This window comes from Cataglyphis hispanica, chromosome 1 (genome assembly GCF_021464435.1).
Source record: "Cataglyphis hispanica isolate Lineage 1 chromosome 1, ULB_Chis1_1.0, whole genome shotgun sequence".
Lineage (NCBI taxonomy): Eukaryota > Metazoa > Arthropoda > Insecta > Hymenoptera > Formicidae > Cataglyphis > Cataglyphis hispanica.
Window position 1 is genome coordinate 11,338,051 of NC_065954.1, and position 18,957 is coordinate 11,357,007.

Here is an 18,957-nt window from a genome sequence, read left to right on the forward strand (position 1 = left end):
GTATTTTCAAGACCAGAGTTTGTTTCCAAGTAGTCTTCAGGGCTCACAATGTCTAAAGGTGTCACGTGACTCTCGAGAGTTTCAAGGGTACGTTACTCAGTTTACGGTCGATTGCAAAGAACTGATGCACTGACGAAAAAGTCGATACAAAAAGTCTTTTTCTCCAGACATTAAAAACAGCGACGATGACGTGGAATTAATTGAAAAAAACATTAGTCGTGTAAGAAAAGTGATTCTCGCTAATATCAATTTGATGAATCACTACAAAAGTCGAAAATAAAGAGTATAAAATAAAATAGATGAAATAAAAATTGAAAGGAAAAATGTATCTTGTCTTGCAAGATTTATCTTGGCTTCTATTCATTTCATTATAAAAACGATAAAAAAAAAACGGTACATTTTGTGTGATAAATTGTCACATTCATATTTATATGCTTAAGTAAATCACCTCGCACAAGAGAAAAAAATTGGAAATTAAATATGTGATTTATTTAATTTCTAAAATTGAGCTTCTCATCTTTATTAAGGATGCAATGTCTGTATATGTAAAGTTCTAAAATAATAATTATTAAAAAGAAAAATTCAATAATAACACGCATGTAATTATCTATGAATATTCGCTTGATAACACTTGATATTCGGCTACCGGGATTTAATTCTTTCGGACAATATCGTTTGTACAACAATATGCTTCCCTCGTCAAGCTTTAATTCGGCGCGGGACATTTACGACTCTCCGTCTCTCATCCGCGAGCGAACATCGCGACAAGTAGTATTGGCGTTCGCGAGAGACGGCGCGTCTGCGGCCGCATAAATTAGCGTGCGAGAGCGTCGGGCGAAAAAGGGATTGGCTTGGCACTTAAGTGCCAGCAAAGTATCTCGGCTCGGTGGAGTATAAATCGCCGCCGCCCTCGCCCACCGGGGCGAATTTACATTTTCGCCGGCCGTCGAATAATTTATCCCCGGCGAGATTACTTTGTCGCTGGCGCGTGCGAGCAAAAAGATGAACGCTGGGAAGCGTTGGAGAGGGTGGGAAGACAGGTTGGGGGCAACCTGAGGAAATTATTCGCGAGCGATCAAGCCCGTTCTCCGGCGGAGACGGCTTAATCGGCGATATACCGTGGGAAGCGGCGATTAAAGTACACGGACAAATTTTGTTGTGGCGCTTCGTCGACTGACTTTGCAGGCGAAATATCAGAGGAGAATTTATGGAGTTAAATAAAAAGAAAGCAAGATTCACCACGTCTTCATGGTGTGAGAGAATTCGTGTTGCGATATCTGGCACTTTCGCATTAAACTTTCGCATCTTTACGTCTTTTATACTCATTTTTTAATTTTAGAGAAAATTGAAAAAAACATTTGTTAAAAAAGAAAAAAAAAAAAAAAAGAAAAGTTTTTTACTTTACGAATGTTTCATTATCGTTCTTCATTGGTACATTCGTATCGTCATAAAAAAAAGCTGATTTGAAATATTATGTGTGCAATGATGAGATCATCATTACACGGTTGTCGGGCATTCTCGACGGGAACGCGCGACGCGGACATAAATCCATCCGAGTTTCCACCCTCTCTCGAAAATGAAATCCGCGGACTCCCGATTTATACGAGCGCGGTGGCGTGACGCAAAAGAGGGCCTGGAGCTTTGATGTTTTGTCGAAGAAACGTGATCGTAAAATAACGCGCTGTTTCGCGGAAACGCCGGCGCGGCGGGAGGAACGACACGTTATAACCCAGTTGCGTCCGAATTAAATCTACCAGGCGCGTCGCATTTATGTTACCGCGCGATCGTATTTCCGGGTGTGTTCGACGGTGAAAGAAGTCGCGGGGCATTTATCTGCCGTACCGTCGGTGATGCCGAAGAAACGAGGAGCAGATGCTCCCTTGCGAGCGAGCAACACCGAAATAGATAGACGTCGGGCGAGCGATATTCGCGCGTTTGATTCGATAATTCTGTTCCTCTATCTCTCTCTCTCTCTCTCTTTTCTCCGCTCGATGGCGGAAATCTGCTCGGTTGCATAATTCTTGCTCGTACTACTTTGAAGCTCGCCTCCGGTAGATTAACCGGGCGAAATCTACCATGGAACTTTATCGCATTGCGAGAAATTCGTCGTTTATTTAGCAATCGAAGCTCGAGTCTGGTCAACTAAAATTTACGTTAAAAAATTATATTTCAAGATGAGATTTCGAGGTAATACGTGTCGAAAAAGACATTGTGTAATTAATTTTGAAAATTATTTAGTTAGCGCGATCGTTATGTTGACGCAATTACGAAAATTTAAACGCGACGCGTCTGTCTAAACAAACTACGAAATTAATGGCCTCTCAATTTAACGACCATCCTACTAATGAGCGTCGCAATCATCGTGCGCTTGTATACAAAAATTGAAATAATTTTTAGACGAACAAAATATTGTACTAAAAATTATAACATATTTTTTTATAATCGTGGAACATATATATAAATAATGCGATATTTTTATTCGATAATATTATATACACATCATATTTTATAAAGAAGCATTGTATCAATTTAAAAATTTTTTGCACCAACAAATGCATAATCGTTAACAAACACTAAGACAAATGCATAATTTTTATTATAATAAATATCCTAATGCCATTATATTCTAGCTTTACAATAAATGCTGCAATAAAAGAGAATATATTTTTTACGTACTCGTGTAAAATTGTCGACATGTAGAATCGTAAGTCTGCGAGGACAGATACAAACGTTAAAAAATTTCAAAAGTCTTAAACTCTCGAAATAGATTGTAACGAGAGAATTATTATTCCACGGGAAATGCATAGGTCGAAGCGTCCACGATCGCTCGTACGTTGCAGTATGTCAGATATGCACCGGCTTAACACGTTGCACGTCGCGATAATCTCATATACTTCAGTCATCGGCAATGGCCGGCGGTATACGTTGGTAAATCACGGTCGAATTTATTTACGTCGAGAAGTAACGGACACGCGCGCAGCCGCTTCGTATCGGCTGCAGAAGAGAGGCCCCCCTTCTTCATGGCCGACTAGCACGATTCGTTCTCGTAATCGTCTCGCTCATTGAGGCCCCCCCCACCTCTCTCACCGCGGGTGCTTTTCAGTCCGGCAGCGATTCTTTATGCCCCGCGTAATCAGATAGACGTAACGACATCGTTTGTCATTACGAACCAGTTGTAACGATTGCAGAGCGATTGGTACATCGTACATTCCTCGCTGCACATCCATATCTCGTCTGCGGATGCAGCGCATGCGGCGGCGGACTATGATGGACGTTCCTATTGCCGGCGACGGATTATTAACTGTTCTTGCCTTATTAAATTAACCTCTGCTTTATATGTTCGAACACCGGATCGCGGTATATCTCAGAAGAGTAATTAATACACGATAATAATAGCACAATATCAGAGGGCAAAGAAAAATAGTATTTGAAATATGAAATATAAAAACATATGGCATATATACGCATAAGCGTATTTCGTCTACTAAATTATAAATGATTAAAGTATGAAATACATAATATTTTGTACGTTAATTAAAATCCTACATATTTTAAACGTAAATCTGAAAAACTATTCCTTCCAAAATTTTCAAAATTTTAATTCTTGAAATTGAATTATTCCAATAGAAAGTAACTCTACGATTGAAGCGGATTATATGCAGCATATAAATGTCAGCTGTGCACCGTTTTAATATGTTGCACATAATATGCTATGTACGACAACTTCATATATTATAATTTCTAAATATTTCTCTTTAAGAGTTCAAAAAGTCAATCGAAATAATTATATTTTAATTAAAATAATTATAAATATTTCCTTTCACAATATATGTATATAATTTTATTTTTTTAATATTGAGAAAAATGGATTTTTAAATAATATTAAAAAAATAAGAATATTTAAATAAAATTATATTCCTAATAGATTTTAATTGCGCTCATTACTTAAAATTAACCCAACGTTAATCGTGATTAAATTGATAATGACTGAAATTGCGTTTTCGAAAATCGTTACTCTACATTGCATACTCGACGCACGTATCGATAAATTTGAGAAGCCAGTATTACATAACGAAATAACGCCAATGTCGTAATGCCGCTCAGAGCCAGTTTATCGAGATATCGTATCATGAACGAAACGGCCGTTTGACTAATTGGCTGTGCACAAGGCACCCTGCGTGCCATGTCGGCGAACCAGTCGGGATATCTTTTATTAGCATCGTCTGCCGGACGTTCACGAATGACAAAAAGTCGGCGATTAGATGCGCGACGAGGCCAAACACGGAGATGGCGGATCAAGACCAGATCAAGGCGTGATCGATTATCCTGTGATCCATGCGAGTCACGTAGACATATACTCGGCCGTGACGAGCGATGATTTTTATGTGAGATGAAGAGACGTCAGTTCGCCAGTTTGTTCTCTCTTTATTAAAAAATAAACTCCAATATTTTATACAAAAGTTATTTAATCGACTACATTGAAATCTGAGGCAGGATACGATGTGCGATCTATATATCTTTTATTTCGTCGTCATTGCAAATTGAATTCTATTTTTGAAAAAACTCGCAAACTGTTAAAATTTAATATAGATTTTTTTTTTTTATTTGGCAAACATGCAATTCAGATTTATCGTAACTTTAACAGTATAGTTTTTCTTCAGTCCTCCTTTTATGTTTGTTGCCATTAAATATCAATCTTGCACTTTATTTTTTACATAAGTAAAATGGTAAAATTATCCAAAAAAAAACGTTTCCAATTTGCCATTTGTAATCGGTCATTTCTCAAAATCATTGAATTTTTCAAATCATTAGTCAAAGTTTAAAAGAGATACATGTTCTGTTTAGATGAAAAAAGCAAAGTGTGATTTTTTAACATTCGAGTATTTCCAAAATGTATCTGACAATAAGCCAAACGAATAAATATTTAGAGACTTTTTGTATACGGGACGATACAAATATATCTCCATTAAAAAATTTTGATAAGGAAAATTATTTGTTATATCCAATAATATAAATCGCCATTCTCAATTAATAATAAGTTAAAAAAAAATGCATTATTTTATTTGGGCGCATTAGTTTTACTCCTTGTTATTATTTCTTGTCTCAAAGATTTTCTTGTATATTTTTTATTCGTCGAATACTGTATTTAGAATGCGGCTTCCATATTAAGGATAAGTATAACGGACAACAAATGAAAGCGGAAAGTGAGACTCTAGACGCGAGAAGATTATTTAAACCAAGCCGTTGTTACGGACATAACTAGGCGCCCTAGTTCCTACGATCTGCTCGCGATTTTGCGCTTAAGACATGTACGAGGAAAAACTGGGTGAAGGTTTCACCTCGTCGAATCCTCTCGCGTATTTCCGCCTGCGCGATTATTATTGCTGAGTGGGCGTTCGACTGCGCTTTATTTCCGGCTAAAGCACGAGTCCTTCGGCACCCGGTAAACGATTGAAACGGACAACTTGTCGTCAGCGATGGTCGCGATCTGTTGAAGCTCGCGAACCGTGATTGATCCGAGTAATAGATCTTGGTCTTATTAATGCACTGTATTCTTGCGTATGATTTATTTTTTAGAAAACTTTTTTAATATCAAAGTGTCATTATGGTTGAGGGGGCAAAAGTTTGTCCCGTTTTTTTCATTAAAAATAAAAGACGGAACAAACTTTTGCATCAACTCAATATAATGTCAATGTGTAAAATCTTTTTATCTTAAAAGGAAATTAAGAGGATATGTCATTCATGCAATCTTTTTACATAAAATATTTCTACCTATTTTTCTCTCTTTTCGCAAATCTCTCAAAATTATCATTAATATATTTTCATGCCGGAATTTTTCATATCTAACATGCAATCTGTAATGAGTTCAGGCACGAAATATGCATTATAAGCGATTTTACTTGTGCTCGAAGCTATCACTATCTATCGCTCCAGTTTCTGCCGATATTCCCACGACTGGAATCTTGTAAACAGCCATCATTTCTCTGGGGCGGTATATTTCCAGTGCCGATGTCACGTTCTCCAAGGCCTTATGGGAACCATTCGCGCGACCTTCCAAGCGGGCTTGCACCCCGAGGAGGATCCGTGGAGCTGAGCCGAGCCGGGCCGAAGATCAACCGTGCATAGCAATCAGCCTTCGCGATGTTTCGCAGATATATAAATGCTTCTCTCGGTACTAGCTCGAGGAGAGTTAATATTTCATGCTGTCCTTAATTGGTAACGTGAATACGAGCGCGTGGAAAAAATCCCTTTGCTAAGTGAATTACTATAAAACGAAACGCTGAACAAACTATTTATGGCTCGCGTCCTTCTCGAAATATCCCACACTGACATCTACGATCATTAATTCACAATAATTTGAAAGGCATTATCATTACTCACACGTATGATATTAAATACACATTAATTTTCATAGCGACGCGAATCCGATTTTCAAATTACGAGCGGAGAATTACTCGGGGAGATTGTCCGTTATCTCAGAAAATTATCTAGGAAGATGTCGCAACTTCCCCAGACGGCATTTTCCACGATTCGACGCGCAATTACAAGCGCTCTTGAAATAAAACGATCAATGAACATCCGATGATTCCTCGAAACGCTCTATTCGCGCCGACTAATTAAGTCGCGGCAATCTAAAGAGATCGCTGTATTCGCAGCTGTGAATTCGGGGTAGAGAGACGAATCGGTCCTGCCTGTCGCGAGACGATTATGTTCCCATCCTGGTGGACAGCTGAGAAAGAAAGAAAGACGACGCGGAGAGAAAACAAAGAGGCGCAACAGGAGAAGCGACCCGACGTCGTCTGGCGTCGCGCCAAGCCGGCTCGGCGCGAAAGAATACAGAAAGAGCAGCACGTGCTTCCGACATCCCGCGCTTTCGTGAATCGTGACTGCCGTGCAATTTTAGTCCGCGCTCAATTGAAATTATTTTGGCACGCGAGAGCGCTTTTTCTCTCCCCGTCTTTTCTCTCTTTCTCTTTCGTTATAAATTCGGCTGACAAACGAAACAGACGACCACCTGATCACCAGCGACCGCGTTCGCGCAATGCCGATATGGCACATCCGAGGAGTCTCTTAGAATCGAATTGTAACGATCAATTCATGCCATCCATTGAAAGAGATTGCATGGATTTTTTTCGGAACGCCTTTATCCCGTTAACGATCCGATCTATCAATTGTGTCGCGTGCGCGAAACGCTCAAAGCGGGATCATTTCGTAAATCCCCGTTTCTATGCCACCTATGGGAAATTCTATTCGCGCATGTACGTACAATCGCTTTACTTGTGAAAGAGATAGTAAAATTCAAACGTATAAACCGTTTGGCGCCTGCAATACTAATTAAAACTTGCAAAAAAATGGTAATAAATCCTTTTATATGATAATGTTTAAAATTATATACAATGTGTGTGTGTGTGTGTGTGCAAAATGATCAATTTGCAGTTTTATAATATTTAATCACAAAGGATCGTGCAAAATAGAAAAAAAATTTGTTTTATCTAGAAAAAATTGTGATAAAATTAAGAGATGTTTTGAATCTAAAGTTTTCTTGGAACTTTCTCTTCCGAGAGGAGCCAGACGGCGGCTCTTTGTGTGTAAGCGGGTTTCTGTGGAATAATAAATAGTGTGTCTTTTTCTCTCTTGTCGTAATGTGGCGGATACATCTCACACGATATAAAATTGCTTTCTTTCTCGAAACTTCAACGGCTGATTTATACGACATGGACAAATAATACAAAATAAAAAATTTTAGCACGTAATAAATTTAGGAAGTCGCGCGAACAGTTTTTTCACGCAGAATCAAGAATTATCAGAATAGATTCGCCGATAAAAAAAAAAAAAAAAAAAAAAAATTAAACATTAACGCGACATCGTGTACATCCTGATGTAAAAAAATCCATTAGGATTATACGTTGGACGGCTATAAAATATGTCGGACCAGTTTGCATTTACTTGAAGTCATAAAACAGAATGTTCCAATCTCCCTTTGACCCATTTAGGGTGATACAATGAAAATGGGAGTGCCATGACTCGACAATCTTTTCACGATTGACGTTAACGCGCATGATAAACTTTTTTCGCCGTATATTTCACTACGCATTGTATTGCTAGGAGATTGTCTATGTTATTAACATCACTTTATAAAAAATGTATTTTATAACATTTTAAATAAATGTAAAGTCGAGGAAAAAAATATAGAAATTCGACACTAATAATTTAAATTCTTCGATTATATTCTCTCGTATCTGTAATAAAAAGAAGAGAATCTCCCGAGTATTCATAATTTTCTAAAAGAGTGACAGTGCCGATGACGCACTTCCTCGCGAGAGATGATCGACATGGAAAATGAAAACTGTCGTTGCGCTTTGTGTGATCGTCATGTTATTCTTACCATATAATAGAGATAAAAGAGATCTATATGAGAGCATATGAATGGAAGATATACGCAAAATTTCATATTTCACTTCGCATGCGCGAATAAAGTGCGTTGCCCTGTCAATTCTTAATCGTTGCGAGACAAATGTACAGGTGTCTTGCTCAGCTGCTTATCAATGACATGATCGGAGGCACATAAATTTACAGTTATAATGAAGCTGGCTTATTAAACTTGCAGATCGCAGTTATGTGTAATATCGAACTATTAACAATCTGAAAAAACTCTGCTCTAGTCGCATTTTAAATAATAAAACGCGATTACGTAAAATTTTCCGCTTATGTTCTACTATCTCTCTTTATCCAAGTTTTACATAACATATGCTGTCATATATTTCTTATTATATATATTTTATAAAATAGTATATTATATTACTAATTATTCGTATATAAAATACTATAGTTTCTGTTCAGTGAAATCAAGATTATCAAAAGAATTAACACATTATATACACGTCGATTATATTTAAAAAAATACACAGTATAATAATAATTATCTCAAACTTATCGATTAAATCAATAAATAATCTGCGCAATTTTTATGCATAGCAAACTTCATAAATTTCCAGAATGCAAAGTTTTAAATGATTATGCGGTTTTCTGACTTCATCTAATAGCAATAGAGTAATCGAGATTTCGCGATACACACGCGAGACAAATCTTAGGAATCAAAAAATAAAATTTCCTAGATTATGAGCGTTGTTTGACGTAAAATCGCGCCGCGGCGTGTTTCGCTTTAGCTTGTATTCTTCACGGATATGTACGACGACGACTCGTAACAAGTTGAACGAAGTCATTCGGATTTGCCAAGAGAGCGTATGGCGAGGCACTAAGCCGTGTACACACAAGGAAAATACTAATACCTCGTGTTCAACAGTCATTAACGACCTTGACGCGGCGAGTAATTCCAGGTCTTTCTTCAATTTCAAGAGCTAATGCGGGAATAATATTCACCCGGACGCCGCCGGACGGTGATTAATGGCCCGCGTAATTTTTCACTTCGCCTATAGTCGCACTGATATACATCTATGCGGATCTCACCTCCTATGGCAAGACGTTATAATGTAAGGTGAGATTTATGTCACCAAGAAATATACTTATATATCTTTCTCTGGCCGACGGAATGAAATCATTAAATCTCCAAGAGATATTTTATTCACTGCTAAATATACGCGACAGTCTGACGAGAATGGAATTTCTTTTTCTTTACGCAGTTTTTCTTCTCGGCAATTCGAGACTGTCGCATTTTTCCGTCGAGCTGTCGCGACATAATTAATTATAGCGGATAAGTAAAGTTTATTTAGGAGAAAAAGCAAAGGGCTCTAAAGAGTGTCGGATTTCAAACTTTTGAAAATTCTCTAAGGTCTTTAGTGTCAAGATAATCGAGGCTTTATGGACCCCGGGAGCGAAACAGTGCGTGCAATGTCTCCTATTACGTCTACGGATATATATTCCTGAAAAAAAAAAAAAGCTGCGTCTGTCAAACCAAAAGAAAGGTCAGAGAGTTGATCCAGACCAAAAATGGACTCTGACTCCGTCGCTTTAAGGCAAAAGCTCAAAGCCTTTTCTCGCAAGCTTCTCTCCCACCCACTACTCTTACGTAAACTGCAAGCGTGAAACAATGGCTCGCTAATGGCATGGTAGAAGAAGAAGGCACCGCTGGCGCAAATGCGGCGGCAACAATACACTGGTACCGCAATAACGAACGCATTGTTGGTAGGCGCCGCGACAAAGGGCCCGCATTATGAGACGTATTAACATGTCTAGGCGCATCTCACAAGCGCTGCTCCCTTAATAATTTACTCTCTTTCGCACACCAAGATCTGCCCACGTGTTGCTCGTTACGTTCTTTCTCCTTCTCGTCATGTCTTTATCTTGCAAAATATGAATAACTATTTTGCGACAGTAGTTGCACCAACAATATAAATCTGGCTGAACAACTCTTAATCTCGGGAAAAACTTATAGATTTGATCTGCAACAGTCTTATTTAATATTGAATTTATCTCGTTGTTTGTATAACTTTCAGAATTAACTTGCATCTTTTATTCGTATGTTTTATTATCTTTTTTTTTTTTAACAATCATCGTCCCGTACAATTTAAATTGAGCATCACTGTTGCTTGTAAATTTATTATCGTACGCGACTCTCTAATTTTCCTTCTCGAAAAAGGTTCTGAAAAATGACGCTGCTTTTTTCCGACCAACCCTTTTGAAGAACACGCGCGTTTCGACGCGTGCGATCGTCTCGAGACAAAATGAAACGCCCACGCGAGGGGCAATACACATGGCCCCGACAACACTTGGAAAAGGTCGTGAAAATTGAATCGATAATAATCTCACATATAATCAGAGTAACGCGTCGTCCAGGATTTATTTGCGGTGATATTGTTATAGCTGCTACATAGTTTCGAGCGAGATAATTGAGAATTTTTCGAGGGTTTAGGGGCAGTTTATCTCTCTCAAGGAAGTAAATTAGGAAAACTTTGAAAGGTCATCTTATCCCCATATCCCACTTAAACTTTCATTATCTATAGGACATCCGAGTCTTCGGGCTTTTCAACTGATTTAGATTTCATCTAAAATTGCTTTCTTTCAGTCTGTGTGGTAACTCTATTTAGTGCACCAATCTCAGAGCAATTTAAGAGGATTTCCATCGAATCAATCTTAGATAGCGAATCGGAAGTGTTCATTATTTTCTCGTCTGATTTTATCGAAAAGGACACTCACCTTCATACATTTGTGCGTACTGTGGAAATCCGGCAGCTCTCAACCATTTGCAAGCCTCTTGCGCCTCGATTTCTGAAAAAGATTACAAAATTATAAATTAGCATTAAAAATTATATACGCAAGTAAACAAGATATCAATTTTTCGTTAATCAGAGACTTGCTAATATAGAAATATTTATACAAATCAATGTAATATTCGCGAAGTATTGATCGAGCTGGGAAAAAAGGTGCGGAGAATACACGAGATTCTATGATCACAGAAAAATCTCCAGAACGATAAGAGGCGCATCTTGGAAAGTCGGTCGCCCCGCTGAGACGAATAGGACGAGAATTCATAATCGAGAACTGGGCGCAATCGCGTATCCGATAAAACATGGGTAACCATCAGTATCGATATCGTCGCGGCGGATTTATCGATTCCTTTACCAGCGGGTAGCCTCCTCGCGAATGAACGACCAACGTCTTTATTTTCCGCCTCCAAGCCGGAGTATCTCACCTGCGGCGCGCCGATAGTTGAATCGCGAAGCACCTTTTCGTTCTTCGATTAATCTACGACTCTTAGAGCGCTATTAGTCGCGCGTAAGGCCGTATTTCATGTGTAAAATATATTGCGCGTTTCGACGTAGTCTAATACAATTGGAAAATTTATGTTCTCTTGTTAAAAAATATGCCCGTTAAAATTTTTGTATTAAATATTTAACCCATGTGTTGATTTAATGTTATTGCTATTATGTTAATTGAACTCAAATGTTAAATTATTAAAATAAGGAAGTGAAAATAATGCAATGTGCACATATTTTTAATTTTACTAAATCCATATTATTAGTAATAGGATTTATCTGTCAAAATTTACAGAAAAAAATTTTCATTTTATTCTATAATAAAAGTAAGAGTGACTACAGACTGTCAATAACATTTTCATTTTTAAGTTAATTTCTTCTTAATTTTCGTTAAAAATATGTTGATTTTGCATAAAATTTATTTCAAATTATTATAAAGTTTGCACTCATTTTATATTAAAATATTAACAAAGTATTAGTGTCATCATTTAATATATCCATATTATTTAAGTTAAAGTAATACAAACATTTCTGGGGATTGTTTAGGACTTGCAACGTAATTTTTTAAATTTAAGTCCAATTTCCCAACTGTGTATATAGAAACTGCTTCTATTTTTTTTTTTTTCGTCATTGAAACATTTTATCTTCTAAATTACATGAAAGCAGAAAGATCCAAAGTTTTCGAATAATTTAAATTTGGATATCTGCATACATTTTAAACATTTATCACAATAATTGCCTCGTTCACTCAACGAGTGCATCCTGAGTGCAACGCGACGACACGGCATTATTGTGATGCTCGTTGAAGGGAGAAAAAAAAAAGGATGAAACTGAGCTACGAGAAGTCACGCGAGGTCGACGACATGAATTTACGTAAGTAGCCACGCGTTCATGTATGTATTCATGTACATATTCACGTATGCCACTTATAGACATGCAAATGAACTGTCTCGCTCCTAAGTGCCCACCAATTGCATTTGGAACTCAAGTTGCATGAAAAGGATGCTTAGGATCGTGCTTCACAAACATAATAACGTTAATTCCATTAATAACAAAATTCGTACAAGTTATTACATTTTTAAAATTTAGAAGAAATTATTGATGAGACAAAAGAGCAAATAATTATTATAAACAAATAAATAAGTTTGAGGATAAACAATTCGTCTCTCTCTTAGGATAGAAATTTCAATGCGCAAAAAAGGATGCGCAATCGTGATAAAAATAAGTGGGTATTTATGCAGTGTTCAAAAAAAAAGTAAACAAGAAAAATACGACAGAAATGTAATCCAAAGGGCAAATATAAAAGTTCACGAGAACGAGGGGGATGTGAGCGGACGCGGAGAACAAGACGACGAGGAAGCGGATGAGGAAGAGGAGTTCGCCTTCATTGCCGCGGAGATTGTTACGGCAACTAACGCAGCCGCGCTCTGCGGATGCGTGGGCGAATTATAATGAGATAAAGTATCTGTATAAACGTTAAAAATATCCTTTGCACGCGCGAGCCAGAACGCACACAGACACACACACATACCGCTGGACGGCGAATAATAATGTGCAAAATCGATGCTATTCGTGAGAACAAGGGAAAATGACACATGTATGTACAACTGGCATTTTAATACGCCAAATTGACATTTAATTGAGTTAAATGTCAAAAATTTTAAAATGTTTCATATTTACATCTCACGATATCACAATATAAATGCAATTTTTCACATTCCCAAACATAATCGCATTGTATCGATTCTTGCATTTCTATATTATTACAAAATAATTGTTGAGATTGTTCGGATTATTCGAGTTTATATCATCAAAATATGAACTCGTCAAAGTATACCGATACTAGTTTGAGTGGACTTTGAGTAACCGATTAAAATGGCGAGTTGGAAATCATTAAGGGAGCCGCTGCTGGAGCGAAGCAATTAACAGGCTAATTGGAGAGCTTCTAAATTCGAATGGTTTTCGATGCGGAAACCGATTGACTGTGTAACAAGAGTTGGAAGGTACAGCCAAGTGGCAAGCATGGAGGAAGGGCTTTTATCTCGCGCGCAAACGACACACCTACGTGCCGCCTTTATGAAGAACATAACTGGAAGTTAAAAGCAACGACCTACCACAAAGTTGCATGCAAGACTTATCTCTAGTATGATAGATCCTCGTCGCGTGGCCTCGCGAAGGGTACAAGCGAAATGAGTAAGAAGAGGTGTATGTTGGAAGTTATTAACATCGCAAAGCGATGATAAGCGCGAAGCTTCAATCTTTGTAACAAACTTAAAATCATATGTAATTTAATTTAAATATTTATTTCGTAATTCTCTTTTCTCTCTCAACTTACATTCGCTGAATAGAATAGAAAGTGTCTTTATTTTCTCATGTTTCGATCGGCATGTTCCTTTACGAAAAATAGAGGCGTATATATGGAAATTATTATTACGGCGACGTATGCAAACATGAAAACGAGCACAATCGGCTTGGTGAACGTTAATCTCGTTGCAATCGGTAATTTCAGTTGCTAGCCGTGGGCTTTTATCGATCCTCGCGGGATAAACATTAATTAAATGGCCTATGTCGCGGTGAGGTAGTTTGTTCGACAGCTCGTTGCTCGTTATCGTGTGTGTGTGCGGTGCCCATTTTTTTCGGATTAAAAACATCCTCACAGACCGTTGATTAATGTGGAACGTCGCACGTCAGGACGATGCCGTCGTTCGATTTCGAAATATCGGCCGATACTCACTTTTTGTAACTCCCAATCGATCCGGTTTGCACGCTTCCCGAGCGGATTAAATGCGCAGTATAAACGACGAAGTTCCAATTAAACTAATCCTCCTCGGTTCAATATTATTTTATCTCTAGATATAACTTTGTCTCATGCCATAAAATTCCCGAATCTCAAGTTGTATATGTCAATTTTTTTTTCGAATTAATCAAAATCTTATCAATATATAAATATAAAAGGAAAAAGATATAAAAGTCAATAATTAATACTGCAATATAACGATCATACAATTTTTAACGACTTCGATGGTATTAGTAATAAAATTTTTGAATATTTTAAGCACATAAATATTTCAATATCAAATGAATTCCGGATCGAGCTTTCAGTCCGTTCGGCCGTGGTCAAATTAAGATTCGAGGCAAAATTTATGCATCGATTTTGACGTCAGGATCAAAGTAGGTCAAGCATTAGAAGAAATCTGAAGTGGGGCTGAGACGTAAAAAAGTGTCGGGAGCTTCATGCGACAGATCGAAGTCGAAGGACAGGACATTTTTGCAAAAGCATATCGCGTCCGTGTGCCACAATCCCAAAATGTGCGATTGTTCATGGATTCAGGTCAAGTGTACGCATCCGAAAAACATTCTTTCCCGATCGGTCGTGACGTAGTCGTTTTCGCGTAGGCATGGTCAGATAAAGCTTGTGATTCCGTCTGAAATTCCGTAATACAAATATACCGGCGAGTCGTTGCCCAACAATTTCTGATCGGAGATAACTTTGCGAGAAACAACGATATTAAATTTTTTTTCCTCCTTTCGAGGAAAAGAACATCAACGCGGAAGTAGTATTCCCGACTTTATCCGATATAATCGAGAACGAAAGTATATTGCGACATCGCGAAATAAAACTTCACTCTTTCCGAGCAGGAAATGTTAAAACGGAAATGATGAAGAGCAGCACAAATAAGAACTTTAATATATTACATTCTCTTGCAAAAGCGCAACGCGTTATAGAAAAGATGAATTCCTAGTTTTATTCTATTCGTTGATTCGATCTTATTCAGTCAGTAACTAATCAAAGTACTTAACTGTTTCTTAGAATAAATTTTTCATCGGTTTACGTCATAATATCCCACGTGCATTCTCGCGAAAACGTACTTCTTCCATTCAGATAGTTTATTGTAACAAATCGAATTCTTATGCGAGTTTATTGATCGTACAAGCAACATCGTCGTTTATCTATCGTCAATCGAGTGCGATAAATCGAATGGCATACCATTGGAGTGGGTCACGGTCCTGCAAATATGTCATTGTTTTCGCATATCATATCTAGTAGCGGACTGGCGCCAAAGATAATTTCTGCTCGGTGGGCAGAGAATAGACAAGCACTATATGCGAACATTGTGAAACTACATGTTCCTCGAACAAGGTTTATTTCCATTATTATGCAAGCGTCGAAAACGCCGATGAATCATGCGCTGGAATTTAATCCGGAAATGTCATGTGGTGCATCCGAAATGGAGTTTGGAGAATCTCGCTTTAGTACCGTACCATAGTACTGAAATCTCATTATAATGTAATGATAAACGAATGAAATAAATGTATTCATTGCAAGATCAACTTTCTGCAATTGTCTGCTTATTAATGTTTCCTAATGTTAGGTTGCGCTTGTTACAATATTATGCTTATTACAATCCTATGGTAATGACTCCTTTCCTCGTTCAAGGAAAGTACGCATTTATTTGTATCATTCTTGATAAACGCGAATTATTCATAGAAAGGAGAATGCATGAATATGTTGCTTGTCAGAGCTATGTGTAAATTATATATTGCGCTAATCAACATTGCATTTCCTTTCGCGATTTGCTCGCCAAATTAGGATAATATTAACGCTGATTTTCACAGTTTTGCACATACACGGCTGGTACCACTCCTATATTACGTAATGATCTTTATCCGTGTTGGCCGCTAAAAGATCTCTTGCAATTCGTCTCCGTTACTCGACAACTCAACCTTTGTTCAGTGATATACGGCAACGTTGTGTCCCGCATTTACGATCTTTCATTGCATAAACATTTGTCTAATGAATGCCGCGCGCTAGCGATCATAAAAGCAATTGAAATTTTTACATTCATTCGGTCACTTTCAACCGCTCAAAAGTGTTGACCCTTGTGAGAATACTGTCTAGCTATAGCGCTTTAAATTTATTAAATGTAAATATAAATATCTAAACATTTATTTATTAACATACTATGTTAAAAAGACATATATGTTGTGTTATGAAAAATTAAAAATTTGAAGTTTTTAATAAAGTTTAATTTAACGAGCTTAGAGCGCGAATTTTATATTACCTGTATCGCGCTACATTATTAAAAGATTAATTTGAATATTAAGTCATTGATATATTATGTAATTCGTAAACATATTTAGCATTTTATAACTGGCATGGATACGTCATTGCGCGACAAAAAAAACGTTAACGCGAATATCGATGACGCAAATTTCTCTCGCGTTAAAGGAACGGTAGAGATGTCCTTTAAAATGCGTCGTAGTTCAGCAAATGGGGATCAGCGGGATGTAAAATGCGATGCCGCATGCTGCGACGGTACAGCACGTTGTCACATTGACAGAATCTGAGAGAAGGGTCGACAAAGAGGACCCGGGCTCCTTCTTCGTGTCGATTTGGGGACTCACGCAACCGGTTGGCCGCTTTGCTTAGGATCCTCCTTCCCGTGATTTGCAAAGCTTAATCTTGCTAAGATTCTTTCTAAAAAAACCTGCCTCGATAGTCATCAAGCGATACGTCATTCAGAAACTAGTAATGAAAGAAGCTTAATCTCGTTGTGCGAAATGTTAAGATTATTATTTCTCTCTCTCTCTCTCTCTAATACTTTAATAATAATTAAATATAATAAAAATATATAATAATAAATATAAATATAAATAATATAAATTTAATAAAAATATATCGTACGTGATAACAATACGCTCGTAATTATTATCATTTATTAAAAGTTATTATGTTTATTTTATCTTTCCTTTTTTTCTCTTTTTCTATTATTATTATTCTTGTTAATTTATTATTATTTTCGCGAAAAATATAATTTCGCCGAGCTCTTCCGCAAAACTTGTTCTCTATAATCTGAAAGATGCTTTTTTCTCGTTGACACGGGTACACCCCGCTGATGCAAACGAAACCCACTGTCATATTTCGAGAGCAACCTTAACAATAACTAGTCTGCTTCGCGGTCAAACATCGACCAACTTCGCATTTCGTTTAAGCAGGAAGATAAATCTACACGGACAAGTGGCGGGAGAGAAGATACAGTCCAGTTCATGAAAGGAAAGAAGGGGAGGAAGGGAGGAAAGGAAAAATAAAAGAAAAACATCGAGCCACTCCTTCGTCCCGGTTGACTGAGGATCTTCCGCCACCGGGAAAAAGCGACAGAAATAAAAGAAAATAGGCGACTCCTCTGTGAAAACGTACGCGCGACAAGTCTCTTTTGCATAGAATAATATTTGATTTGCGCGTTTACATTTCTTTGTGCATAAAAGGCTTTCGTGTTAATTAAAATGACTATCTTTTTACCTATCCTTCATTAACAACGGCAAAGAATACCACCATCACGTCTCACGGGCCGCACCTTGCCATAAGTCCCCCGTAGAACGACACCGACTGGCCCAAGCTCAGCGGTTAACTACCGTATGCGAACGGACCGTATCATTTGCGAGGCTAAAATGATGCGTTCTCGCGGGCGATGAAATCCATTTACCGGAGCGCGTGGGTGTAGTAGGTGATGATTTACATTCAGTGAGGGATAAATTGCGTATTGCACGAGAATTCTAAACGCGAATGATTTAAATATCCATGAGTGTCATCGCGATTTTTTCCAATTTTTTTTTTACCTTTTATCTTTTTTCTTATCTCGCATAAGAATCAGAGGCAAGCTTTCTCTCAAGAGCGTTTCAGAAAGTTTCGCTCTTCCGGAAATTAAAATGAAAAAATAGGAGAAGATATTTGAATGAGCATTTATAAAGACTCTTGTGATTTGTTGAAAAATTGCATAAAACATTCTTTTTACTTTCTTGTGAACTACACAATAAGAAGAATTAAGAATATTAATCGATAATTATTGCATCATTTAATAAATCATTAATACCGTTCTTTAATAATTACATATTTATATATATTGTAAATATGTATCTTGTATGATAAAAGTGAATGTAAAATTTATAAAACGTCAAAGAGAATACACTTTCGTGTCATGAGGTTCTAACAATAACCGTCACAATCATAATGATATATTCTCTCGGAAATAATTCAACTCGAGCATTGGAGAGATCGAAGAATCGCAGATTCACAGATTTCTCTATTACGGGATCGTAGATTGTTTATAAGATAAAATTTCTACCGCGGTCCTTGGCGTGACCGTTGCCATAGTTGGATTAACTGTCACGCGCGCGCGTCCGCATCTCCGGATCGGATACGAGGCGGAGAGAGAAGGCGCGATCACGCGAGAATGGCAAGGGA

At 37.5% G+C, this 18,957-nt stretch overlaps 1 protein-coding gene across 2 annotated transcripts in view; it reads right to left on the reverse strand.

The window, feature by feature from the left end:
* The window catches only part of LOC126849353 (uncharacterized), a 202,239-nt gene that overhangs the window by 35,730 nt on the left and 147,552 nt on the right, over positions 1-18,957 (reverse strand). For both annotated transcript variants that reach the window (XM_050591114.1, XM_050591105.1), the window contains exon 9: positions 11,155-11,226. In XM_050591114.1, the coding sequence (XP_050447071.1) occupies positions 11,155-11,226 (72 nt within the window). The remainder of the gene's footprint in view (positions 1-11,154; positions 11,227-18,957) is intronic.